Consider the following 27,992-nt stretch of genomic DNA (forward strand, 5'->3'; position numbering starts at 1 on the left):
GATAGGTAAAATCTTAAAATGTTAAGGTTCTTGCCTTTAGAGATCTTGGCCCTTATCCCATATAATAATTTGTACCTCCAATGTTCTCTGGTTGGCTGGCTGGCTGGCTAGCTGGCTGGGTTCGTAACATCTCCTGACGTCAGCAAGCCTCAAGTGTTCTCTTCCCTTTCACTGTCCCGCCCTCGCGTAAACACGTAATGACGTCAGACGGGGCGGAACAGTGAGAGGGAAGGGAATTCTGGAGGCGAGCTGACGTCAGGAGATGTTATGAACAGAACTGAAGCCAGCCAGCCAGCCAGCCAGAGAACGTTCAGGTATAAATCACTGGACATGGAGGGGAGGAGAGAATCGCGGGACATTGAGGGGAGGGGAGGGGAGAATCGATGGACATGGATGAGATGGGAGGAGAGGAGAGAATCGCAGGACGTGGATGGGAGGGCAGGGAAGAGGAGAATCGGTGGACATGGAGGGCATGGGATAGGATGAGAGGGTAGGGAAGAATCGCTGGACATGGAGGGGAGGGCAGGGGGAGAGAGAAAAAAACCGCTTCTCCAAGGACAAGCAGGCTGCTTGTTCTCACGACTGGGTGACGTCCACGGCAGCCCTGAAGAACAGAATTCTTCCTAGCAACAAAATTTGCTAGAGCCTTCGAGTGCGCGCGGCCATCTTCCCGCCTGTCACGCGAGAGTCCCGTTTACCAATCCCCACGCGTGGTGTATCCAGTGCCTTTGGCCCGACCATTGCCCAGACGCATGTAAGTTGTGTCTCAGCATTAAAAAGCGGACACAGGCGTTGAGACAAGCTCAGCAGGACCGTCTGTTTGGAGCTTTGCCCGGCACTTCGGCGTCAACGTCGACAGTGGTACTGAGGTCGGCGGCATTGATGTCGGCACCGGAGATGGCATCGACATCGGGAGTGCAGGTAATGGCTGACCGCAGACCATCGCACGCTGGGAGTAGTGAGCTGTCGAGTGGGTCTCCACCAGCCTCGAAGACTCCTGCAGTGCAGGCCCATCGGGACCAACCTCTTTTGGACCCGACCCCAAGGAGGCGTGTGGATTCCACGTCCTCATCGGTACCAAGGAGTACCGATGGCTTGCCTCGAGCGAAGGCTAAGAAGCATCGACATCGGTCTCCTTCCAGACACGGTACCGGGTGCTCCGTGGCATTGAAGGACTCGGCACCCGAGAAGCGTCGACACCGGGAGGACCACTCACCATTCAAGAGGTGTCGGGCAGCCCGGTACCGCCTCTTCGCTCTTTGCAGATTCTGCCTCCGACTCCTGCACCGGTCCCACAGCCTTTCCCGGCAGACACTCTTGACGAGCGCATCTGATCCATCCTTCCAGGTCTTCTGGAAGGGCTGCTGCGTCAGTCTGTGCCGGTACCGGGGGTGCTTGCGCCCTCAGTACCATTGATGGAAGTGTCAGCTGGCTCTCCGCCCGTGGTGAGGTCTCCGACATCGGTGCCACTTGCGGTATGGGCTTCGGCTGCCACACAGGTCGACTCCCTGCCGATGTCGTTGGAGGGAGCGTCATTGCTGCTGGCACGGGAGTTGACCTCTTGACGTCATCATCGAGGACGTGGTTCCTTGGAGTCGAGATGGGCCCGGTTTCGGACTTCAGTTCGTGAACTTTTGTCCGACACCGAGGAGGATGCCTCGTGGGGGGAAGAGGAAGATCCCAGATATTTCTCGTCTGAGGAGTCTTGTGGTCTTCCCTCTGATCCCACTCCTTCACCAGAAAGAAAGCTTTCTCCCCCGGAGAGTCTTTTTTTCTCTTCATTTGTCCGGGAGATGTCTGTGGCTGTTCCTTTCCCTGTGGTAACTGAGGATGAGCCCAGGACTGAGATGCTCGAGGTCCTTGACTATCCTTCGCCACCTAAGGAGTCATCCACTGCTCCTTTGCATAATGATCTTGCTTAGGAACTGGATGAAACCATTAACTAATCCCACCATTCCCAAAAAAGCTAAGTCCCAGTATCGGATTCACAGAGACCCTGAGTTGATGATGACGCAGTTACCTCTCGACTCTATGGTTGTGGATTCCACTCTCAAGAGAGCCAGGAGTTCTAGGGATTTTGCCTCGGTGCCCCCGGGATGAGAGTCTAGAACCCTGGACTCTTTTGGGAGGAAGGCCTTCCAGTCCTCTATGCTCGTGTCCAAAATTCAGTCTTACCAGCTCTACACGAGCATTCATATGCGGAACAATGTGAAGCAACTGGTGGACTTGGTGGACAAGCTCCCTGCGGAGCACTCCAGGCCTTTTCAGGAGGTGGTCAGGCAGCTGAAGGCGTGTTGTAAGTTCCTGTCCTGCTTATGACACTTTTGATGTGGCATCCAGGTTCGCTGCTCAGGGTATAGTGATGCGCAGACTTTCATGGCTGCGTGCCTCTGACCTGGACAATCGGACCCTACATCGGCTTGCGGATGTTCCTTGCCGGGGGGATAATATGTTTGGCGAGAAGGTCGAGCAGGTGGTAGAACAGCTCCACCAGTGGGAAACCGCCCTCGACAAGCTCTCCCACCGGGCGCCTTCATCATCTACCTCAACAGGTAGACGTTTTTTCTGGGGAAGGAGGAATGTTCCCTATACTTACAATAAGCGTAGGTACACTCCATCTTCCCAACAGCCTTCTCAGGCTCAGCCCCAGCACGCTTGTTCGCGTCAACAACATGCGCCCAGGTCGGCCCCTGCAACTCCCCAACAAAAGCAAGGGACGGGCTTTTGACTGGCTCCGGATGAGCATAGCCGCCATAAAAGTACCTGTGCCGGATGATCTACCGGTCGGGAGGAGTTTAACATTTTTCCACCAAAGGTGGCCTCTCATAACCTCCGATCGGTGGGTTCTTCAAATAGTCTGGTTAGGATACTCCCTCAATTTGATCTCCACAACTCCAGATTGCCCACCGGGAGCTCAGTCTTTCAACTTCCAGCACAGGCAGGTACTTGCAGAGAAACTCTCCGCCCTTCTCAGCGCCAATGCAGTCAAGCCCGTTCCACCAGGGCAAGAAGGGCTGGGATTCTATTCCAGGTACTTTCTTGTGCAAAAGAAAACAGGTGTGATGCGTCCCATCCTAGACCTAAGGGCCCTGAACAAATTCCTGGTCCGAGAAAAGTTCTGGATGCTTTCCCTGGGCACCCTTCTTCCCATGATTCAGGAAAACGATTGGCTATGCTCTCTGGATTTAAAGGATGTTTATACACACATCCCGATTCTTCCAACTCACAGGAAGTATCTTCGATTTTGTCTGGGAACACAGCACTTCCAGTATTGTGTGCTGTCCTTTGGTCTCGTGTCTGCGCCCAGAGTATTTACAAAATGCCTGGCAGTAGTTGCAGCGTCGCTATGCAGACTTGGAGTGCATATGTTCCCTTATCTCGACGATTGGCTGGTGAAGAACACCTCAGAGGCAGGAGCTCTGCAGTCCATGCAGATGACTATTCAACTTCTGGAGCTATTGGAGTTTGTCCTAAATTATCCGAAGTCCCATCTTCTTCCAGTTCAAAAATTAGAATTCATAGGAGCTCTGCTAGACTCACAGGCGGCTCATGCCTATCTCCCCAAGGCGAGGGCAGACAACATTCTGTCTCTAGTTTCCAGGGCCAGAGCATCTCAGCAGATCACAGCTCGGCAGATGTTGAGGCTTCTAGGCCATATGGCCTCCACAGTGCATGTGACTCCCATGGCTCGTCTTCATATGAGATCGGCTCAATGGACCCTAGCTTCCCAGTGGTATCAAGCTGCAGGGAACCTAGAGGATGTGATCCAGCTGTCCACCAACTTTCACAATTCCCTTCGGTGGTGGGCGATTCGGTGCAATTTGACCTTGGGATGTCCTTTCCAAATTCCTCAGCCTCAAAAAGTGCTGACAACGGATGCATCCCTCTTGGGGTGGGGAGCGCATGTAGATGGGCTTCACACCCAAGGAGTTTGGTCCCTCCAGGAATCGGATCTTCAGATCAATCTCCTGGAGTTGCGAGCGATCTGGAATGCTCTAAAGGCTTTCAGAGATCAGCTGTCCAATCAAATTATTCAAATTCGGACAGGCAATCAGGTTGCCATGTATTACATCAACAAGCAGGGGGGCACCGGATCTTGCCCCCTGTGTTGGAAAGCCGTCAGGATGTGGCTTTGGGCACGCCAGCATGGCATGCTTCTCCAAGCCACATATCTGGCAGGTGTAAACAACAGTCTGGCCGACAGATTGAGCAGGATAATGCAGCCTCACGACTGGTCGCTCAATTCGGCCGTAGTCCGCAAGATCTTCCGAGCGTGGGGCACCCCCTCGGTGGATCTTTTTGTCACTCAGCTCAATCACAAAGTCCCTCAGTTCTGTTCCAGACTTCAGGCCCACGACAGACTAGCGTCAGATGCCTTTCTCCTGCATTGGGGGAAGGGCCTTCTGTATGTGTATCCTCCCATACTTCTGGTGGGGAAGACTTTGCTGAAACTCAAGCAAGACTGCGGGACCATGATCCTGATTGTGCCTTTTTGGCCACATCAGATTTGGTTCCCTCTACTTCTGGAGTTGTCCTCCGAAGAACTGTGGAGATTGGAGTATTTCCCAACCCTCATCACTCAGAATGAGGGGGCACTTCTGCATCCCAACCTCCAGTCTCTGGCTCTCACGGCTTGGATGTTGAGGGCGTAGACTTCGCCTCCTTGGGTCTTTCTGAGGGTGTCTGCTGAGTCTTTCTTGCTTCCAGAAAAGATTCCACGAAGAAGTGTTACTCTTTTAAATGGAGGAGGTTTGCCGTCTAGTGTGACAGGAAGGCCCTAGATCCTCGCTCTTGTCCTACACAGACCCTGCTTGAATACTTTCTACACCTGTCAGAGTCTGGTCTCAAGACCAACTCCGTAAGAGTTCGCCTTAGTGCAATTAGTTCTTTTCATTATCGTGTGGAGGGTAAGCCTATCTCTGGACAGCCTTTAGTCGTTCAATTCATGAGAGGTTTGCTTTTATCAAAGCCTCCTGTCAAACCTCCTCCGGTGTCATGGGATCTCAATGTCGTTCTCACCCAGCTGATGAAACCTCCTTTTGAGCCACTGAATTCCTGCCATCTGAAGCACTTGACCTGCAAGGTCATTTTCTTGGTGGCTGTTACTTCAGCTCATAGAGTCAGTGAGGTTCAAGCCTTGGTAGCCCATGCTTCCTAGGAGTGGAGGAGTGGCCTAGTGGTTAGGGTGGTGGACTCTGGTCCTGGGGAACTGAGGAACTGAGTTTGATTCCCACTTCAGACACAGATCCTTGTGACTCTGGGCAAGTCACTTAACCCTCCATTGCCCCAGGTACAAATAAGTACCTATATATGTAAGCTGCATTGAGCCTGCCATGAGTGGGAAAGCGCGGGGTACAAATGTAACTAAAATAAAAAAAAAATACAAAATATACTAAGTTTCATCATAATAGAGTAGTCCTCCGCACTCACCCTGTTCTTGCTGAAGGTGGTGTCGGAGTTCCATCTGAACCAGTCAATTGTCTTGCCAACATTCTTTCCCTGTCCTCATACCCGCCCTGCTGAACATCAATTGCACACGGACTGCAAGAGAGCATTGGCCTTTTATGTGGCGCGGACAAGCCCCTTCAGACAGTCCGCCCAAATGTTTGTTTCTTTTGATCCCAACAGAAGGGGAGTTGCTGTCGGGAAACGCACCATTTCCAATTGGCTAGCAGATTGCATTTCCTTCACTTATGCCCAAGCTGGGCTGACTCTTGAGGGTCATGTCACGGCTCATAGTGTTTGAGGCATGGCAGCGTCAGTGGCCCACTTGAAGTCAGCCACTATAGAAGAGATTTGCAAGGCTGCGACGTGGTCATCAGTCCACACATTCACATCTCACTACTGCCTCCAGCAGGATAGCCGACGCAACAATTGGTTTGGGCAGTCGGTGCTGCAGAATCTGTTCGTGGTTTAGAATCTAACTCCCTCCCCCCCCCCCCCCCCCCCCCCCCCCCAGGCTCATTTTGTTCTGTTCCAGGCTACACTCTCAGATGTTTCTTCGTAGGTCAATCTTTGTTATGTCCTCGCTGTTGCAAGGCCCAATTGACCTTTCTTTGTTGTTTTGAGTGAGCCTGGGGGCTAGGGATACCCCAGTCGTGAGAATAAGCAGCCTGCTTGCCATCGGAGAAAATGTATATATATACCTGTAGCAGGTATTCTCCGAGGACAGCAGGCTGATTGTTCTCACATACCTGCCCACCTCCCCTTAGGAGTTATCTTTTCCTCTTTGCTTTGTTACAGGACTAAATGGGACTCTCGTGCGACGGGCGGGAAGATGGCCGCGCGCCCGCGCGCTCTCAAAGGCTCTAGCATACTTTTATTGCTAGGAAGAATTCTGTTCTTCGGGGCTGCCGTGGATGTCACCCAGTCATGAGAACAATCAGCCTGCTGTCCTCGGAGAATACCTTCTACAGGTATGTATCTTCATTTTACACGACAGCCTTCCTAGGGCCCATTTCATTGTTGACGAAATTTTTTTTTTTTTTTTGTTACATTTGTACCCCGCACTTTTCCCACTCATGGCAGGCTCAATGTGGCAGGCAATGGAGGGTTAAGTGACTTGCCCAGAGTCACAAGGAGCTGCCTGTGCTGGGAATCGAACTCAGTTCCTCAGTTCCCCAGGACCAAAGTCCACCACCCTAACCACTAGGCCACTTCTCCACTTGGTTCCACTAGTATGTTAATAAACAGTGAGAGGCCAGTATTCTAAGGACTTCAGGAATTAACACAGCAAGCAATTTCCCACTAACCAATGAATTAAGTTTTTTTTAACTGGACAAGTCAGTGTTCGACTGTGAGGGAGTGGATGGTATAGAGAAGAGCACTCTTTCACTATTGATACGGTTCAGCCACCTTGTAGTAGATGGCACTAGTCTGCCGAGGCTGAGCCTGAGTCAGAGGGGCGGTGCTCAGGCCAGGAGAGCATTAAATTCCCTGAATTAAATCAGTTCAGGGAGGCCTCGATATAGAGGTTTCCACCAGGGAGGCCCTGGGAAGAGAGAAGCCGCCTTGGAGTGAGGGTCTACATAGCTTGTAATTAAGCTACCAGAACCTGATACAAGGTAGACTAAGCTTGACTTTTAAGCTACATAAAGATACTGTTGAGGTCTGGTGGGAGGCAAACCCGGGTGGTAAAACCTGGCAAGGAAAGGTGTATATGTGTACATACTGTGGGGTTAATGCCAGTAGTTTACAAGCCTGCACAGTTGACTCTGGAGTAAAAGAGCCTATACTTGTTGTTTATTGTACCTGTGGGTAATAGGCTGCAGTAATGGTTTAATAAAAGAGTTTTGTTTAATTTCCCCTTCCATATCATCATGCTGATCAATCCATAGACTGGTGGGTTGTGTCCATCTACCAGCAGGTGGAGATAGAGAGCAATCCTTTTGCCTCCCTATATGTGGTCATGTGCTGCCGGAAACTCCTCAGTATGTTCTATATCTCAGCAGGTGGTGGTCACACACAGCAGCAGCTCTGGCTAGGCCTCCAAGCCTAATTTTTAGGTTTTGTTGAGTGCCTGGGGTTGAGGGCTCTTCTTGAGCAAGTGCAAACCTGGTGGTGCCAGGTCCCTCCTTTTCTCCCCCCTCCCGCTGGCTCCGTTTAAAAAAAAAAAAAAAAATTTTGGACGTCCTTAAGGGCGTTTATTTCGACGTTTATTTAAACGTTTATTGCAGCTACTCACTGGGACACCAGGTCGTTACAGCTCGGAGCGGAAAGCAGGTAATTTTACCTTTTTGTAGCGGGCAGGGGGTTCCCCGATTGATCTCCACGTGGCTGATGGTGTCGGAGGGCGAGGGCGCAAAGAATCGCTCCCCGGACCGCGTGTGTGCATCTAGCGGGGATGCGGGGGTTTTACAGTCTGATTCACCCTTGTTGGGTGTCAGTTTGGAGGCCGGTCAGTGTCCCGGTTCTTCCTCCGGTGCGGCGGTTTTTCCCGCCATAAACGCCCATCCCCCGCTGCTCGCCTCCGCCATCTTGGCCGGCCACGCTGCTTGGACGGCTTCTTCTTGGGCTTCTTCTTGAGGTGGGAGACGTTAATGCCATGGCCGCCCTTCATTTGGGCGACGGCAGAAAAGCGGCTAAAGTTAAGCGCCGTTCTTCCCGCGCGGCTCCTTCGCGGAGTGTCGCGCCGGACGCCATCTTGGATGCGCAGCATGTTTCTCTCCCGCTCTTGCGAGCGCCGGTTGAGGGTGCATCTAGGGCTGTGGCCCAGGCTGCTGAAGTGCACAGTCTGGGGGGTTTCTCCCCCGAGTTTATTTTGCTGCTGCATCAGGCCTTATGCAAAACGCTGCCCCTGCTCCCTTGTCCGATAAAGGGATTGAGGCCCCCGGAAGTAAACGCCCTCGGGTGGATTTCCAGGCCTTAGAGGACTCTGTCTCCTCTGATGTAGATGAGGACAGCGTATCTGAGTTCTCCCAACGGTCCTTTGGGGATTCCTTGGAGGAGACGGATTCCCGCTCGGATGGAGCGGATGACCCCTCTGCAGCACAGATCTTTCGCTCAGAGGATTTGCCCAACCTGTTAGTGCAGGCCATGAGCATTTTGAAGATTTCCTCTCCAGAGGATGTCTCTCCCTCAGCCCCTGTTGGCTCCGCCATTATGCTGGGGACGAAGCGCCCGCCTAGAACCTTCCACGTGCATGATGCCATGCGCACCTTGATTTCGGCTCAATGGGATGTCCCGGAAGCGAGCCTCAAAGTGGCTAGGGCTATGTCCCGCCTCTATCCTTTGCCTGAAAGTGAACGGGAGACCTTTCTTTGGCCTACCGTGGATTCTTTAATCACTGCGGTGACTAAGAAAACGGCGTTGCCGGTGGAAGGTGGCACGGCCCTAAAGGACGCCCAAGACAGAAGATTGGAGGCGGCCTTAAGGTCGTCCTTCGAGGCGGCTGCTTTAAGTTTGCAGGCCTCAGTTTGTGGCTCCTATGTGGCCAGGGCGTGCCTGACGATTGTGCAGCGGGCTTCCCCCTCGGATCCTTCCTTGAGGGCTGACTGGCCGGCCCTGGAATCGGGCCTGGCTTATTTGGCAGACTTACTGTATGATGTCTTGAGAGCCTCGGCTAAAGGTATGGCTCAGACAGTCTCTGCGCGGCGGTGGCTTTGGCTGAAGCATTGGTGTGCTGACCACGCATCTAAGTCCCGCCTGGCTAAGTTGTCTTTTAAAGGCAAGCTGCTCTTTGGGGTCGAGCTGGACAAAATTGTGACCGATCTCGGCACGTCTAAGGGCAAGAGGTTACCAGAGGTCAGGGCTCGGGCCAGTGGTGCTCGCCCTGGTAACTCCAGAGGACGGTTTCAGGAAGCCCGTCGGTACCGCCCGGGCAAGTCGGGCTCCTCTGCCCCCTCTTCCTTCAAAAGGAACTTCTCCCCCAAGCAGCATTCCTTTCGCAGAGACCGCCGTCCCGGAGGTGCGCCCTCCGGTCCTCCCCCAGGGTCTCGTACCCAATGACGGGGCCCTGGTCCATGGCCCAGTGCAGATTGGAGGACGCCTGTCCTCGTTTCTGGGCGAGTGGACCAGGGTAACTTCAGACGCTTGGGTTCTGGAAGTCATCAGAGACGGCTACAAGCTAGAGTTCTGCCGACCCTTAAGAGACAGGTTTGTACTCTCTCCCTGCAAGTCTCCGGTCAAAGCTGTGGCAGTGCAGCAGACCTTGGACAACCTGATACGCCTGGGTGCGGTCGTTCCGGTGCCAGAAAATCAGCTTGGCAAGGGACGTTACTCCATTTACTTTGTGGTACCAAAGAAAGGAGGTTCTGTCCGGCCTATCCTCGACCTCAAAGGAGTCAATCGGGCCTTGAAAGTGCGGCACTTTCGCATGGAGACTCTCCGCTCTGTTATAGTGGCAGTGAAGGCAGGGGAGTTCTTGGCTTCCTTGGACATCAAGGAAGAGTACCTGCATATTCCCATCTGGCCTCCTCATCAACGCTTTCTGCGTTTTGCAGTCCTGGGCCGACACTTCCAGTTCAGAGCCCTCCCTTTCGGGTTGGCTACTGCTCCGCGGACCTTCTCCAAAGTAATGGTGGTCATCGCGGCCTTCCTGCGAAAGGAAGGAGTACAAGTCCATCCTTATCTGGACGACTTATTCAGAGTGCGGCAAAGCTGTGGACTGGGTGATTGCTCATCAACTGGGAGAAGAGCCAGCTGCGCCCGACTCAGTCCCTGGAGTATCTGGGAGTTCGATTCGACACCCAAGTGGGCAGATTGTTCCTGCCAGACAATCGGATTGTCAAACTTCAGGCTCAGGTGGACCAGTTCCTAGTAGCCTCTCCTCTTCGGGCTTGGGACTATGTGCAGCTGTTGGGCTCTATGACGGCCACGATGGAAGTAGTGCCCTGGGCCAGGGCTCATATGAGACCACTACAACACTCTCTGCTGCAGCGCTGGACTCCAGTGTCGGAGGATTATGCTGTGCGCCTTCCCTTGGACCCAGCAGTGCGCAAGGCGCTGAGCTGGTGGATGCAGACAGACAAGTTGTCTGCGGGAATGCCTCTGGTGACCCCGGAGTGGATTGTCGTCACGACGGACGCCTCTTTGTCGGGCTGGGGAGCCCACTGCTTGGGAAGGACAGCGCAGGGGCTCTGGTCTCCTGCAGAGGCAAAGTGGTCTATCAACCTCCTGGAACTCAGAGCCATTCGGTTGGCGCTTTTGGAGTTCATCCCGGTACTGGCGTTGAAGCCAGTACGGGTCCTGTCGGACAATGCCACGGCTGTGGCCTATGTCAACCGCCAGGGAGGTACCAAGAGCACCCCTCTAGCCAAGGAGGCCATGAATCTATGCCAGTGGGCAGAAGCGAACCTGGAACAGCTGTCAGCGGCCCACATTGCCGGAGTCATGAATGTCAAGGCGGACTTTCTCAGTCGCCATACCTTGGATCCCGGAGAGTGGCAGCTATCTGCTCAGGCGTTCTTGGACATCACGAAGCGCTGGGGCCAGCCGAGCCTAGATCTGATGGCGTCATCGGCCAATTGCCAAGTGCCGCGCTTTTTCAGCAGAGGACGGGACACTCGATCCCTGGGAGTAGATGCTCTTCTCCAACAGTGGCCGACACAGGAGCTTCTCTATGTGTTCCCGCCCTGGCCCATGTTGGGCAGGGTGCTAGACCGGGTGGCAAAGCATCCGGGCCGGATAATCCTGGTGGGTCCGGACTGGCCCAGACGTCCCTGGTATGCGGACTTGATCAGGCTCTCAGTGGACGATCCTCTGTGGCTGCCAGTGGAGCAGGGCCTGTTGCATCAGGGTCCCGTGGTGATGGAGGATCCCTCCCCCTTTGGTTTACGGCCTGGCTATTGAGCGGCAGCGTCTGAGAAAGAAGGGCTTCTCAGACAAGGTCATCGCCACTATGCTGAGAGCGAGGAAGCGCTCTATTTCTACGGCTTACGCCAGGGTTTGGCGTACCTTTGCAGCGTGGTGTGAAGCAGGCTCACTTTCTCCCTTCACTGCTCCAATTTCTTCAGTGTTGGCGTTCCTGCAAGAAGGTCTGGAGAAAGGCCTGTCGCTCAGTTCCCTTAAAGTCCAGGTAGCGGCTCTGGCTTGCTTCAGGGGCCGCCTGAAGGGTGCTTCCCTGGCTTCGCAGCCAGATGTGGTGCGCTTTCTCAAGGGAGTTAATCACCTGCGCCCTCCTCTGCACTCAGTGGTGCCTGCGTGGAATCTCAACCTGGTGCTAAGAGCCTTGCAGAAGCCGCCTTTTGAACCCTTGTCAAGGGCATCTCTGAAAGACCTGACGTTGAAAGCAGTCTTTTTGGTGGCTATCACTTCAGCCAGAAGAGTTTCCGAGCTCCAGGCACTCTCATGTCGAGAGCCCTTTCTGCAGTTCACTGAGGCAGGAGTGTCTATTCGCACAGTGCCTTCCTTCCTGCCCAAGATTGTTTCTCGCTTCCATGTGAATCAGCAGCTCTGTCTCCCTTCCTTTCGTAGGGAGGACTACCCAGAGGAATACTCTGCTCTCAATATCTGGATGTGAGACGAGTCATCATCAGATACTTGGAAGTGACCAATGATTTCCGGAAGTCGGATCATCTGTTTGTCCTGTTTGCAGGTCCTCGTAAGGGTCTGCAGGCTGCTAAGCCTACAGTGGCAAGATGGGTCAAGGAAGCCATTGCAGCGGCTTATGTGGCCGCGGGGAAGGTGCCGCCTATCCAGCTGAAGGCTCACTCCACTAGAGCTCAGGCGGCCTCGATGGCAGAGGCCGGGTCCGTCTCCTTGGAAGAGATTTGCAAGGCGGCAACTTGGGCATCGGCCCATACCTTCTCCAGGCATTACCGCTTGACTGTGGCTGCTCGGGCGGAGGCCCGGTTTGGAGCTTCAGTGTTGCGGTCAGGGATTTCTATGTCCCGCCCTGGGTGAGTACTGCTTCGGTACATCCCACCAGTCTATGGATTGATCAGCATGATGATATGGAAGGTAAAATTATGTATCATAACTGATAATTTTCTTTCCATTAATCATAGCTGATCAATCCATAGCCCCTCCCAGATATCTGTATTGTTTATATTCTGGTTGCATTTCAGGTTCAAGTTTAGTCTTCAGTTCCTGTTCAGGAGGACTTCGTGTTCAAGTTTTTCAATGGATTCTTCAAGAGTTGAGACGAATTTGTGTTACAATGAGCTGCTGCATTCCTCTCCCCTCCGTTTTACGGGGCTGGATTGAGACTTAAATTCTGCCGGCGCTCCCTCCCGCTTCGTGCGGCAGTAGGGCAGCTTTGTACCCCTCCCGCTTCGGCGGTGTTAGGGTCAGTCAGCTCCTCCCGTGGTTGCGGTTCCAGGATAAGCCAGATCCCCCCGCATCGGCGGGTGTGGTGTCCCTCCCCCGCTCCGCGGGGATGAGCTGGACGGATTCCCCTCCCCCACTTGTGTGGGGATGAGCTGGGTTAATTCCCCTTCCCCGTTTCGGCGGTGGTGAGCTGGGCAGAGTGTCCCTTCGTGGGTGTAATTCTCTAAGTGCTGAGTCCTGCGGATGGAGCTTGGATATCGACATACTGAGGAGTTTCCGGCAGCACATGACCACATATAGGGAGGCAAAAGGATTGCTCTCTATCTCCACCTGCTTGTAGATGGACACAACCCACCAGTCTATGGATTGATCAGCTATGATTAATGGAAAGAAAATTATCAGGTATGATACATAATTTTACCTTGGTCTGACTGTACGTTTATGAGGGCCTCCTGCCCAACTCGGTTCACACATTGTCACATCGATCAAAACTTAATCTGAATAAATTAAGGGGCCTTGTGCACTCCCAAGGATAGGGGTAAATTAGCTGAAGAATAGCTGCCATTATAGCAGGCCAAAAGATATCCATATATTTCTGGGCAGTAGTATTCAGTGTTTCTTTGAATATTTACTTAAAGATACCTTGATAACTTATTCAGATGTACTGAAGCAGATTTGGCCGTGCTGGATATTGGCTCCTAAACTTGCAAGCTTAACATATAACCTGATTTTAGATTTGGCAGTAAGTGCATGCCCCAAAAAGTGGAGAAAAAGCCTAGTGGTTAAAACAACAGGCTTAAAAGCAAGATTTCAACTGCCAAGTTGGAGAGCACTGTAGAATTTGTTAACTTTCTCAGTTGCATTTATTCCATGTTGTTGGATATTCTGGAATATTTGTTGTATTGGACAGCTGTAACAACATTTGTGTTGGAATCTAAATAAAGTTGTCCTTTAAATTAAAAAAAAAAAATCTTTAAATCCCGCAGTGTTTCTTTGTGACCTGGACCTATTACTTCACCCTTCATTGTATCATGTACAAACTTAGGGATCTGTTTACTAAGCTGTGTTAATAGTAATAGTACACTTAAAAGGGGCAATTAGTAAATGTTAATGCATTTTCACTATCATAAATTATGTCCAAGCCCCCTCCCCCCCAAAAAAATTGAACTGCTTTGCATGCGCAGCAGCTTGTTATGCAAAATGAATAACACAGCTTGTTTTGAACTTTGCAAGCTGTCTTATTCATAGAACACGTTTACACCTCATCTTGAGGGAATGCCCTTGCTTGAACATCGTACTCCAAATGTGGGTCCAGTGCTCCCAGGGAGCTTCTTAGAGGGGATCAGCCTGTTTTTCCAAAAGTGCTTCTTTCCCTCCTGGCTGAGATCAGTGGATAGTAGTAGCACTATATAAATGCTAAATAGTAGTAGTAGTAGCCAGTAGTAGTAGCCATGCTCCTCTACTCCTCCTACACTCCCCAACCCTGTCTGTCAGTGTATAAAGTAAAATGTGGTTCCCAAGCCCTGTCCCTTTATAAAGAAAGCAGACTTTGTCCTCCTTGACTTTCTCTGTGGTACCTACTGGCTATACCTGGGGTGCATGAGTAGTCTATGGTTGCTCCTATCTTGTTGGCTCCATCTTCAAAAATGGCACTATTTCAGCCCCTAACAGTCATCTCACTGTACTACCACAAAGCTTGCCTCATAGCAGTAGCAAACTATTGCTAATGGCTGAGATGGTACTATTTATGAACATGGTGCCACCAGGGCAGATGACTGTGTATTGTTTCTGCCTCCACTTGATCTCCAGGGATAGCAGATAGATGATGGGTGAGCATATGGGGGGGGGGGGAGTACATTATTATTATTATAATTGTTTTGTTTTTGATGGGGGTGGTGTTTGGGAGCTGCTTTTTACACTAAACATTAATAGATTAAGTTTGAATGCTGGAGGGGAAGATATGCCCCTCACCATTACGCTATTACAGATTTTGGCAGGGGGAAGGCATGAGAGAGAGGGATGTTTGTAAATAAGCCTTTCCTTTAAATGACAGTGGGCTTATGTTTGGGTCTGCTACCATGTATTACTATGACCAGGAACCTACATTGTTCCTGGCAACAGCAAGGCAAACAACTTCTATGGGATTCACTAACCCATAGTAATGAGCTTACTTGAGGTACCGTGGGTTATTGAATCCTGTGGCAATTTCCCTGTAGTAAAATAGCTATATTAGCTGGGACTAATAAATAGGAAGAAAAAAGGTTTTCCTGTCTGTTTGGAATTGTTATTTACAAAATATCACCCACAAGGCTAGAAGCGCAATACTGAATAAATTCCAACGTGCATCATAATTTAGTTATTGTCTCCTCATAGACTGTCTTGGGGGTCCTCTGCCTGGTTTGTGGGGGAGGGGGTTAGGAATTTTAGATGTGCTTATTTCCATAGATGGCCTGAAACATAAGAGTCCAGATGACAGGCCATCTTAGTTGTAGTTTTAAGGATAAGGGTTATGGGGTAGGGAGGCAATAGGTGGTTTTTCAAAACTGGGATCCTACATTTACTCAGTTAAGTGCTCTGCGGTGTTTTGTCCAATGTTTTCTCATTGTCTTCTCATTACTATGTAACAGACTAATGACATTGGCTAGAACAATTGGGCAGCTGTTTGTTGATGGTTTACCTTGATCCTGAACAAAAACTGTTAAAGCTTAAAATAAGATGAATATGAAGGGTTGGTTTAGAGGTGGGGAGTTAGTGTTAGGAATGAAAATTGTATTGATCTACACATGTTTCTGTTTGAATTACTGTATTTTTATTCATTTATTCAATAAAAATTGTTTAAAGGTAAGTCCTACATGTTCAGAAAAAGAATGTGGTCGTTCAGGGTCTTTCACAAGTATATACCGGCAGCCACAGTACTGCATCTAGGGGTTAAGCTTCCAAATAAAGGCTTGATCCCAGGAGTGGCCCAAGACACTCTGCTGCCTGAGACTAGGGGATAGTCTGCTGTTTGAGGCAAGGGGGTGGTCTGCCGCCCCCATCCCCTAGTCTGACATCTCCCCCCCCCCCCCTTCTTTCCTTCCCCAAGTTTACCTTCTTTTCTGGCTTTCCAAAAGTCAGGGTGGCTGCGGATCCCATATGCTTACCTGCCACGAGCCTCGGTCCCTTCTCTCTACTGTGGCCCGCCCCACCTCTGAGGAAACAAGTATGTCAGAGAGGCGGGCTGTAAGAGAGAAGGGTTCGGAGGCAGGTCAGTGTATGGGAACCGTTGCCACCCTGACTTTTGGAAAGCAAGAAAAGAAGGTAAATTTGGGGAATTAAGGGGGGGGGGGGGGCGATGCCAGAGCATGGCGGGTGTGGGGTTGGATGCCGCTCGAAAAAAGTGCCGCCTGAGGCTTCCACCTAGGGTGGCCTAATGGCAGGACCACCACTGCTTGATCCCTAACAGGAAACCCAGTAAGAGCCAGGGGGTTCCATTGGCCTTTTCACAGACTCCTTCAAACTAGTGCTTGTGCATTCTTTGGGGTAGGTGTAAAAGTCAGTGTTAAAAATGTTTGACCAACATGTGTATTGCTTTTGTAAAATGAGAAATACATGTCTGTGTTTTTGGCCTGCACTTATCACACTTTCTTAAATTTGTGTGGTATGGAATTCAGAGAATAAAAAGTAAATTTCTAAAATCATTTACACATGTAGCCAATCTATATGTGTACATCCTGCTATATACCCATGAATGTTTCTAAAATAACCCCCCCTTTCCTTATCCCCCAGACCAGATATGTGGGTTGTGCCCCTCTACCAGCATATGGAGATTGGCAGCTTGCTCCATTTCATTATTTCTCTGTCTTCAGCAGATGATAGATGGGGTACCCTTGCAGCTGGCTACAGGTCAGCTATAGGTGCCTTTGAGCACAGTTGAACTGCTAGACGTCTGATGGACATTGTTGAGAGTGGAGACTTTTTAAGAGATTTGTCCCAGGAGCTGGAGGGGAGATACCTGGAGGGGTCCAGGTCCTTCTCCCTACCTTGGCCTAACAGAGCACAGTAAGATAAGATATTTTAAAAGAGAGAGTGTGAAGGGAGTAATTGCAAGGCTGAATGCTACTGTGATCTGTTGAGGTCACGGACCCTGGGAATTCTGTGATAGCCCTCAGAGGAAGGAGTTCCCAACAGTGCGCCTAAAGTTAAGACCAGTCATTTATCATGCTAGTGATGCGAAGCAGACCATGTTGAGAGCAGTGCAGATTGGTTCTTGCATAAGCATTGTGAGGCAGTTGTGCTGGCTTAGAAGGCTCCCCTTTTGAGAGAACCTGGAAAATCTAGTGAAGGGTCTGGGGGAGACAAAACTCCAGAGACTACTGGAAGATAGAGTGAGAGGGGCAGTAAAGCCTTGTCTGAGTAAGCTGGCCTTTTGAGACAGAAGGCACTACTGCCAGGGCAAGGGGACCTCTTTTGTGCTCCCAGTTACTGTCTAGGGGGCAGCCCTTCAGTTGCCACAGGGGGTCCAAGGTCTCTGTGGGGTGCCAAGAAATGCCCAAATGTAGAGCGGGGGTTCCTCTCCTTGGAAAGCCCAATAATGGACTTGTCCTAGTACTTGGAGGAGTAAATGCAGATCATGTCAGTTCTCAATGTCATCAGGCAAAGCAATGGCCTCAGATTTTCCAGCCACCTTGCAGATGTTTTTATGGTATCTGCCTTTTGGATGCCAAGCAAAAGGCTGGCAGTTCAGGTCACATTGGACAGAAAATGTGGCACTGAATGTTTTGCATTTTCTAGATGGAGATCTTGTCCTCTATCTTGGCAAGGGGTACGGAAAGGAGAGTGCTCGCAGTTTTGGATCATGGAGGCTTGGCTCCATATTCTGATCTGGAGAGAACATCAGAAGTTCTTAAGGTTCACAATCATAGGGTTTTATTACCATTCAGGCTATGCCCTTTGGTCTGGTGATGACTCTGTGCACATTTTGAAGGTAGTGGCTGTGGTGGCAGTTGCTTTGTTCAAAGAGGGCATCTTAGTGCACTGTTAGTTGGATGACTGTCCCATATGGGCTAAGTTGGAGGAGGAGAACTGATGGGCAACAGCCTAGGTGCTGTCGAAACTCGGTTGGATTGTGAGTCTCAAAAAGAGCAAGTTTGGAGCCATTGCAGTGCCTGGTCTATCTAGGTACTCAGTTCAACACCCAGAGAGAAAAGGTGTGTTTGCCCAATCAAGCAGGTAGGCAAGATTCAGAGTCAGATCCAGGCTATCCTTGGGAGGAAGGAACCTCAGGTATTGCATTCCATACATGTCCTAGGTTCGATGCCCGCTAAGGTCAAAATGGTACTTATGAGTATGGGCATGTATGAGGCCACTTCAGAAGTGACTCCTGGATAGTGGATCTACTCAAGATTGGAGTGATGTCACTATAAAACCTTGGACACCAGAAGCCAAGCTTGTTGTATGAACATGAGGAAAAACACAGATCTGGAGGCACTGGACTAACTGGTGGTGACAAGAAATGCGAGCCTAGTTGGTTAGGGGCTCATTATCAGAACCAAGTAGCCCAAAGACACTGATCAGCATCAGAAGTGCGGAGATTGATCACCAGGCTGGAAACTGGGGGCCATTTGCAGAGTTTGGAAGCCTTCAAGCAGATAGCAGAGGATAGAGTGGTCTGAGTATTCTCCAGCAGTGCTATAGTGGTGGTATATGACCAACCATCAAGGGGAGGGAGTATGAAGACCACATAGTTAGTATGGGAAACCTCCCTGTTGTTTTGATGGGCTGAGACCAGACTAGACCATTATCTGCGGCATATCTTAGAGGTTCAAAACATTCAGGTGGATTTTTTTCCATCAGACACTCCCTGGTTGGAGGAGAATGGGAACTGTCAGGGAAAGCCTTCTTTCTATGTTTCCAAGTTTAATTCAGATTTGATATACCACTCAATGAGAAGCCTTTCTAGTTGGTTTACAATAAATTGGAACTGATGAAGGAACTTACTTTTGGACCTGTTAACTACAAGAAAGAATATAAAGGCTCTGTGCTTTTTCAGTTGGAGGAAGGAGTGGTGATCAGAAGGGATGGATGCCCTGTTGCAGCCGTGGACACTGGGAGGGGTCCTGTATGTGCTTCCCCAAGGCACAGTACTACAGAGGATTGTTGCACAGGCTGGTCTGGTTATCCTTGTTGCTCCACATTGGCCCTGGACAATATTGTATGCAAATTTAGTCAGTGAGTGTGACGTATGGAGAGGGCTAAAGACTTCCCCAAAGGAGAGTTCTCTAATTCAAGGACCAGTGGTGATATCTTATGGCTTGGCCCTTGAGAGGGCTTGACTGACTCATAAATTCTATGCGCCGGAGGTGATTATGCCATTGCTTCAAGCACGTAAAAGGTCTGTTGCTGGCTTATTAGAGTTTAGATGCTGAGGTCTGTTGTATGGTGAAAAGGGATGGTTCCTTTCAGGCTTCTTTGTCTTGCATTCTGTTGTTTTCTCCAGGAAGGCCTAAAGAAAGGGTTGACAATCAGCTCACAGAAAGTGCAGTGGCAGCCCTAGCCTGTTTTAGGGGGCACGTGCAGGGTTCTCCATTGGCATGTTATTCAGACATGGTCAATTTCCTGAAGGGGACAAAACATTTTCAGTGACAAGTTCATCATTTGATTTTGGCCTGGAACCTCAATCTGGTGCTGTGTTCATACCCATACTCTCCCCCCCGGCATGAGTCCTGGCTTAGGACATCTGTGAAGGATATTATGATAGAAGTGGTGTCCTTGGTGGCAGTTTGTTCAGCAAGAAGGATTTCAGAAATGTAGTTATTGTCTTGTAGAGAACCCTTTCTAAAGTTCACAGAGGCAGGGGTGTCACTCTGGACTGCTCCCTCATTTTTAATTAATGTGATGTCAGCATTTCATGTCAATCAGCTGACTTCCTTGCTGTCCTTTTGCAGAGAGAATTACAGAGCAGAGTTTTGGATTTTACATTAGTTGTATGAGCACAAAGCTCTGGTGGCCTATTTTGAGGTTGAAAATGAGTTTCAGAAGTCAGATATTGTCCTCTGGGGGGACCTGAAGAAAGGCAGAACAGCAATGAAGTTGACAATAGCAAAGTAGCTTGAGGATGCAGTATTATGTGCTTATATTTTTAAGGGACATATGGTTCTAAAGGGTCTGATGGCTCATTCAAATAGGGTGTAGCTACATCCTGGGCAGAAATGAATACAGTTTCACCTACAGAGGTTTGTAGCATGTCCTCCTTGCATTCCTTCTCAACGTGTTATTGGCTGATATCCCAGTCAGGGAGTAATCTGCCTTGGAAGAGGGTGTGATTAAGGCTTCAGTTTTGAGACCCCACCCAATGTAAGGACTGCTTTGTTACATCCCACACATCTGGACTGTTTAATCAGTAGGCTTCATTGTGCATACAAACCATTAAGAAAACTATACAGTTCATTCCCTGGGTTTTGGAGTAAGATGTAGAACAAAATTAAACACTCATCTGAATTACTAAGAGCCAAGAATAGGGATGTGTTGGCAAGTAGGTAGGGGCATGGTGGGGAAAGATTCTGGAGCATACCTTATGGAATTGTTTACAACCTCTTTGTGTGTGGGTGGGTAGATAGATGTATGTGCAATCAAGAGGGGAGAGGAAAGGAGAGTTTGAAAGGAGTAATTCCCTATCAGTGCTGGAACTGCCTCTCCCATTGAAATTCATTGGGCCGTTTTGGGGAACTTTTATTTCTCCATAACTCTTGGTCTGATCTGGCCCATTTTCAAACTTGTGTCTGTTCCCTGGATTTTCCCTCCATGCCAATGTGGTTCCACTCCGTTAAATTTTTGTAGTTATTTTGTTCTCAGATAGACAGAGTTTGACCCCTTATTTATCATTTCTTTCTAATATTCCATTAGGTCAGAAAGAATAAAATGAGAGACGGTTTGTAAATTGAGATCAACTAGACGACCTTATTAGGCGGTGCCACAGTCACATTTTTCCATTTAAGTTTACAGCTAAAAATCTGTAAAATTCACAACTAAACAAAAGCAGCGACTCTGTTTTTTTTTGTATCTGGATAATGTTTATTTGACATCTTCTTTTTAGATGGTTCTTCTAATCATGTTTACAACTACCAGCCTTGTGATCATCCACGCCAGCCATGTGACAGCTCGTGTCCATGTGTAATTGCTCAGAACTTTTGTGAAAAGTTCTGTCAATGCAGTTCAGAATGTAAGAAATAGTCATTTTTATTCTTGTCTCTTGTTTTATTTTCTTCATAACTGTCTTGCAGTAGTTCATTGTTTATTATGCGGGTGATAAAGGTTGAATGCTAGTTTTGTTGCTTGTTAATGTAGTTGGGTATAACCTGGTGGGTGGCCAGGTGCAACATTACTGCCTGTTGTGAAGGTCTGTCCTCTGCTGCACTTAGTCTAGAATGTGCATACAGCCATTATGTGAGAAAGGAGAGACAATATCATGGGACAGAAGAGCCTCAAGATGGTGCAGTACATCAAAGGTCCTTTACTAAACCTCTTTAAATGTTAATATGCACTTAATGCGGGGGAAAAAGGCTTATTGCAAAATGTTAGTTTTTTTCAGGACATATCATAGATGGGAGATGTTGGAAGCATTATCAAGCTAGCGCATTCACATTAGTACACACTAACTGGATAATGCAGACTTAACATGGGAGCACTTGGTGCTGCCTAAATAGGAAGTGGTAAGTGCTCCTGTGTTAATATTTATGCAGGCCTCTCAAATTAAAAATTTGCACGAGACCTGCAAAAGAAGAAAAGTAAAGGCCCTACGTTTGGGCTGCATTAGAATACTTTAAGCCTATTTCTTATGTTTTTTAGTAAAAGGATCCACAAAAACTTAGATTACATAATCCTCAAAAATTGTCATTTTTTTTGGCCAAGTCTACTCCCTTCATGATGGGGGTCCTTATGCAGAACAGCTACCCGCTAGAATGGCAGTAGGTGGGAGTGCATGGTTAGAAAAATAATAACAGAACCATTGCTGATGACAAATAAGTGGTAACTCAAATATTTCACAAATTTATTTTCTGTCCCTGGAAGTTCACAGTTTTATCTATTTATTACTCTTATATCCTGCACATAGCTAGCAATTCTGAGCAGTATTACAAATGAATTCAAGAAATAATAAAAACACACCTTGTAAAAAAAAGTCTCACGTATACATACAATACAAAACAAATTCTAAGCAATAGACATAACAACTCATGTCTAATGAAAATTGTAGCAAGGGCATTCAAGATTGGGATATCAGATCTTTAGTCTGAGACTCAACATGGGCTGTGTTTTGGCATGAATGCTTGCATCAGGGATTCTGTTAAGATAATATCCTATATAATAATTCTCACCATCAACGTTCTAAAGTAGCTGCCTGTGTCTGTAGCTCCTGAGCTAGGCTCCGTAGCCAGGCTGATGTCACCCACAGCTGATTCCTAGGCAGGCCTGGGAATGAGCTGTGAGTGCGCCGCTCCCTGCAACACGACAAGTGCGGCACTGCAGACACCCCCCCCCCCTCAGCGCATCACCCAAGCCCCTCCCCCCAACACATCAACCCCCCCCCCCCCCGGCCGCATCAACCCCCTCGCCACCTGCAGCTGCCAGTTCAAGACCCCAACTCCCTCCCTCCCTCCCTCCGATTTGCAAAGACCCCCCCTCCCTCCGATTTCCAGACCCCCCCTTGGAGTTCCTGACCCCTGGACCCTCCTGCCGCGACCCTCTCAAGCCCCCCTTCCCGCTGCCAACCCGACGCCTTCGCGTACCTGTGCTGGCGGGGGACCGCAACCCCCGCCAGCCGAAGTCCTCGGCCACGCGCGGCGTGGACGAATGACGTGATTAAGTTGGAATCTGTTTGTGTGCGTGCATCTGACGTCAGACGCACGAACACAGACTGATTCAAACTTAATAACATCATTTGTCCATGCCGCGCGGACGAGAAGAGGACTTTGGCTGGCGGGGGTTGGGGTCCCCCACCAGCACAGGTACATGAGGGTTGGCGGCCGGAAGGGGGCTCAAGAGGGTCGCGGCAGGGGGGTCAGGAACTCCGAGGGGGTCTGTAAATCGGAGGGAGGGGGGTCTGCAAATCGGAGGCAGGAAGGCAGAGAGATGGGGTCTGGAACTCGGAGGGGGGTCTGGAAATCGGAGGGAGGGAGGCAGGGAGGTGGGGTCTGGAACTCAGAGAGCGGGAGGGAGGGGTCTGGAACTCAGAGGGGGTCTGGAATTCGGAGGGAGGGGGTCTGGAACTGCGGAGGAGGACGGAGGTCTGCAATTCGGAGGAGGGGACGAGAGGGGAGGAATGCGCACCACCTGTACAAGAACTAAAAAAAAAAAAAAAACAACGGGGGGACGACCCTGGAACTCAGAGGAATGGAGGGAGGGAGGGATGACGACCCTGGAACACGGAGGAAGGGGGGACACTGGAACTGGGTGGGAGGGAGGGGCCCCAGGCACACACACTCTTTCTCTCAGACACAAACTCGCACACAGTCTCACTCACTCTGTCACGCACACACACTCGCAAATTCACTCTCTCTCACACAGTCACTCTCACACACACTCTCTCAAACATACGCACTCCGAGGAAAAGCTTGCTAGCGCCCGTTTCATTTGTGTCTGAAACGGGCCTTTTCTACTAGTAAACATACAAATTTCAGACAAAATCTTTATAAACTTAACACATAAATTAAAAACTTCTGGTGAAACTCATAAAATGCATATAAATTTGTACGGCTTAACATGCCATAGTTTAAAATACATAGAATAAATTAAAAGATAGCATGAATGATAAGACTCCATATAAACAAAGCTACAAAGCGGTGCAAATTGAGACATGAATTATATAGAAAATTCATGCTAGTGAGTGATAAATTGAATTAAATGACTGTAAAAATAAAACACTTAGGACCTCTTTTACCAAACCATGCTAGCAATTCCCACACAGCAATGCTGACAAAGCCCATTCAGAGTGAATGAGCTTTGTTGGCATTGCGCTGGGAACCACTAGTGTGGTTTAGTAAAGAGGCCCTTAATCTGAAAGTCATAGTGAGTTATTTGTGACCAGCATTCTTTAAAAAAAAAATGTGAAATAAGATTGTATACAGTCTACTCGGTGCATAAATGCTATCCAATGCAAGGCTGCAATAGTCTATAAAATGAGAACTAAAAAAAAAAAAAACAGTCAATGAAAAATGCTAAATGAATGGCCTTATTACCCATTGCTAATTATGCCATGGGTTACATAAACATCTGAGTCACAGGATCTCCACTAAATTAATCAAAATACTTTCCAACTGCTCTTCCCTGTGGAGAACTCAAAAAAATATTATTAATGAAAACCACAGCTAGTTTGTGCTATAATGATATATTGCCACAGAGAACAAACTCTAATTAATTCAAATCTATAACTGAAAGCACCAGCTATCCTAAAACAACCAAGTGGCAAACAAAGTTACATGTTAAGAAACTCTCAAATATATTCTAAATGACAGAAGCTGAATAGGACTGCTCCAAAAAACTAAGGAGTATGACTTTAGTGTTGCCTTCAAGGTCATCAAAACCAATCAGACAACCATTGTAATAACCAACAAACAAAAACAGTCAAGAATAATCACAGCATAGCACAATAAATATTTCAGTTATCAAATATGGCTCTTGATGAATATGTCCTCAAAATGCATTTCTGATACTCTTCTTATAGGAAGAGGCATGCAGGGAGCATTGCAAGCATGGCTCTACCAAATTGTTCATACTGATCTTTATCTGCCATTATTTAACATATTATACTGTAGGCCTTTTTTAACCTAATCTTTTTGCTCCTATACCTTTTGTCATAGAGTAAGTTTTTCAGTACCTTCTGGTTTTGAGAGGTTATAGTGCAAGTTACCTAATGCCATCCATGCATCATTAGTAGTTGTTCTTCCTTAGTGTATGCAGCAGATGAATCCAGAAACTGGTGGGTTGTGTTCATCTACCAGCAGGTGGAGATAGAGATTGCAAAGCTAAAGGCAGTGATACCAGACGGTCAGCTCCTCCTTCACTTCAGTATATCTCTATCTCCAGCAGGTGGTAGACTGTATCTCTGCAGCTCCTGGATTCATCTCTTGGGCCTGCTCCTGGGACTTTTGGCCAGTTGAGCTTACGGGGTGTTTGGCTCTGTGCCAACTTTAGGGGCATACCTGGTGGCCTGGGTCCCTGCCTCACTCCGTGGTCCCTTTCCTCCCAGAGTTTGGACTGTTTGGACTGCAGCCTTCCTCACTTAATAAAAACAAAACACCTTTAGTCCACAACAGACCTTGTGTTTGCTGCTGTTATCAGCTGTAAAAAAAAAGAAGAACGTTTTGGGATGCAGGCTCTGCAGGTGCAACAGGGCAGCAGGTTGCTAAGAGGAGCCTTGAGGCAGCGTCTGTAGAGTCGCTGTGTGTGTGTAGCCTGCTGAGCCGGTTTGGTGACAGGCTTGCCTGGGAGGTCCCGCTGTTGGCGGAAAGTCTGACTGCGCGTCTCCGGTAAGTGCATATTTTTTCTGCCATTGGGGAAGCGCAGTATTGGCTGCGGTGGCCCTCCTTAGGAGGCTTGTATTGAGAGCAAGCATTGACAGCAGCGGGGTCGTTTGTTGCTGGGTGTATGGGGGCACAGGCAGGCACCAGGGACTTTTCTTTCTCCTGAGTGGGATTCCCACTCTGAGGCATCGGGCGCGTGTGCCATTTTCTTTTGGCACATCCCGACATGGCTCCTTTCTGGCTGTTGGCTGCGTTGGCAGCTTCACAGTCAGCTGAACTGCATGGTTCATCTCCGGGGTGGGAGGGGGCTGCCTCTGCTATGGGGATCCCTTCAGGCTTTGTACCGACGTCGCCTGATTCGAGGGAATTGTTTTGTGCCCATATTTCATCCTTCTTTTTCTCCACTTCCACTGGTTGAAGTGGCTTTTGCCTCCTCAGCATGTGTCTGTAGCCCGCCCTCTTTGGGGGTTTCTTCAGGTACAGAAGTGGCTTTACTACCCTTTGCGGTAGATCTGGTGTTCCAGGAGAGGTGGCTGGGTGCAGCATTGGAGATGGGGTCGTTGGAACCCCTCTCTGGTTTCCTCTCAATAGCTTCGGGTGCAGGGGAGTTTTTGTGCCCATCTCGGGTGGATGGATTCTAGATGGCAAGGTTTTCCAGAAGGAATCTGATGGTCCTTCTGTGGTGTGCCTTGTTCTTCAGGCTGCACGTCATCTGTGTGGTCTTCTCTGGGGCTGGGGTCTTCTGACTTTTCCCCCGAGTTCTTTCTGCTGCTCCATATGCCTATATGTTGCAGAAATCTGGTAGGGGAACAGACAGTTCCTTTTTAGTTCAGCCTTTGGAGATTTCTGGCTTGTTCCCTGCCTCAGTCTCCATTGATAGACCCTGCCCCAAAGAGAAGATGTTTACTCTGCATCAACAGTAGGGTCCATTGCTCCCCTGTCTTCCTCTGTTCGGAGGGAGTCTTTTCAGGGCAGTCCCTTTCTGCACAGAGGCAGCAGGAATAGCCTGAGTTGGAAAGTCAACTTTGCCTAAGTGGGTACTTTGATGGCAGCAGTCTCAAATAGGCCTCACTGTCTGTGGTGAGTTAAGATTTTCTTATAATTTTTGCATTGGTTAAAGGCTGTTCCTGATGTGGGAAACAGTGAACAGCATCAAAGCAGGGCGCCTTGTGTGTTGGGTCTCTGAAAGGGCCTATTTAGGATTTTTATTTACAGACCTTTCGGTCCCCTCAGTTTTTTCTCTGAGGGCAGTTGCTTAAACACCCTGAAAGTTTCCCTCACATCCTTTGTGGATCTCTCTTTATATTGGCAGTATAGGTATTGGAAGCTCTGCAGGGTTGGGCCTGGTTTCTACTTGGATGGGAGATTGCCTGGGAATACCAGGTGCTGTAGGTTTTCTTTTTTTCTGCACCTTTACTAGGGAGTTTCTAGGCTTGGTGCCTTTGAAATGTTACGTATTGTTATTTTCTGGGGCTAGCGCTCTTGTCTCCATGGTAACCATGGAACCTCAGGGATACCATGGAGGTATTCTCTCCAGGTGCAGTAGTTTCAGCAAAATAGTTCTAAGGCTTAAATTTTACTTTTTCTTTGCCTTATTGCAGAGCTATTTCCTTCACTTCTACTTTAGGAAGCACTTCTGCTCTTTCCTGTTTGGCCCCCTCATCTGTGGTTTCTCTGGTTGGCTGTTCTGGGCCCTCATGTTAAGTTCCACGCTTTGCTTTCAGCGTGGCTATGGCTCCATGCACCTTTTCCTAGATTTGGGAGTGTTGCAGCATTCTCCTCAAGGACGGCATCAGAATGCACCCCGCTCTAGACAAGTACTGAGAGTCAATCTTCCCTGGTCTTCTCGCTGTTGGAATCCTTGGGCTGGGTGGTCACCCTTCAAATGAGCCACCTTGTCCCATCCCAGACAGCTCTGGTACGATTTTTTTCTTGACCGAGGACTAGAGGGTCGAGCTTCAGACTCAGGTGTGCAATCTGCTCGGGGCACCGAGTCCTCAGGCCTGGCAGTACATTCATGTTTTGGCTCTGTGGCGACCCCTTTAGAGGTAGTGTTGTGGGTTGTGCTCACATGCAACAAATAAAGGCTAAAGAGTTGGCGTTCCTGAAGTACAGAAAAACTCAAGAAGAGGAACACAGGAATACCGGATGAAACTGAAAGACGCCAAGAGAGCAATACGTCTGGTGAAAGTGCGAGCGGAAGAACAAATGGCTAGAAAGGTAAGGAGGGGTGACAAAAATTTGTTCAGGTATATTAGTGAAAGGAGAAAGACTGAAGACTGAAAGATGCTGCAAACCGCTATGTAGAAAATGATGAAGAAAAAAGCAAATTTGCTAAACAGATACTTTTGTTCTGTTTTCACAGAAGAAAATCCTGGAGAAGGACCACGATTGACTGACAAAAGTACATATGAAAATGGAGTGGATATAGCACCATTCACGGAAGAGAGTGTGTATGAACAACTTGAAAATCTAAAGGTGGACAAAGCAGTGGGACCGGACGGGATCCACCCCCGGATATTGAGAGACTCAAATAGGTTCTGGCGGGTCCTCTTAAAGATTTGTTTAATAAATCCTTAGAGACGGGAGTGGTTCAGTGGGAGTGGACAACAGCAGATGTGGTCCCTCTTCACAAAAGTGGTGATAGGGAAGAAGCTGGAAACTACAGGCCGGTAAGCCTCTCTTCGGTTGTTGGAAAAGTAATAGAAGTGATGCTGAAGGAAAGGATAGTGAATTTCCTGGAAGCCAATAAGTTGCAAGATCCGAGACAACGTGGTTTTACCAAAG

At 48.9% G+C, this 27,992-nt stretch overlaps 1 protein-coding gene across 9 annotated transcripts in view; it reads left to right on the top strand.

Moving 5' to 3' along the window:
- The window catches only part of EZH2 (enhancer of zeste 2 polycomb repressive complex 2 subunit), a 626,582-nt gene that overhangs the window by 502,709 nt on the left and 95,881 nt on the right, over positions 1–27,992 (top strand). For 6 of the 9 annotated variants that reach the window (XM_030203624.1, XM_030203674.1, XM_030203633.1 and 3 more), the window contains one exon: positions 20,783–20,908. The exons of the other annotated variants lie outside the window; for them this stretch is intronic. In XM_030203624.1, the coding sequence (XP_030059484.1) occupies positions 20,783–20,908 (126 nt within the window). The remainder of the gene's footprint in view (positions 1–20,782; positions 20,909–27,992) is intronic. 9 annotated transcript variants of the gene reach the window in all.

The sequence above is a fragment of the Microcaecilia unicolor genome, chromosome 1, assembly GCF_901765095.1.
Source record: "Microcaecilia unicolor chromosome 1, aMicUni1.1, whole genome shotgun sequence".
NCBI lineage: Eukaryota > Metazoa > Chordata > Amphibia > Gymnophiona > Siphonopidae > Microcaecilia > Microcaecilia unicolor.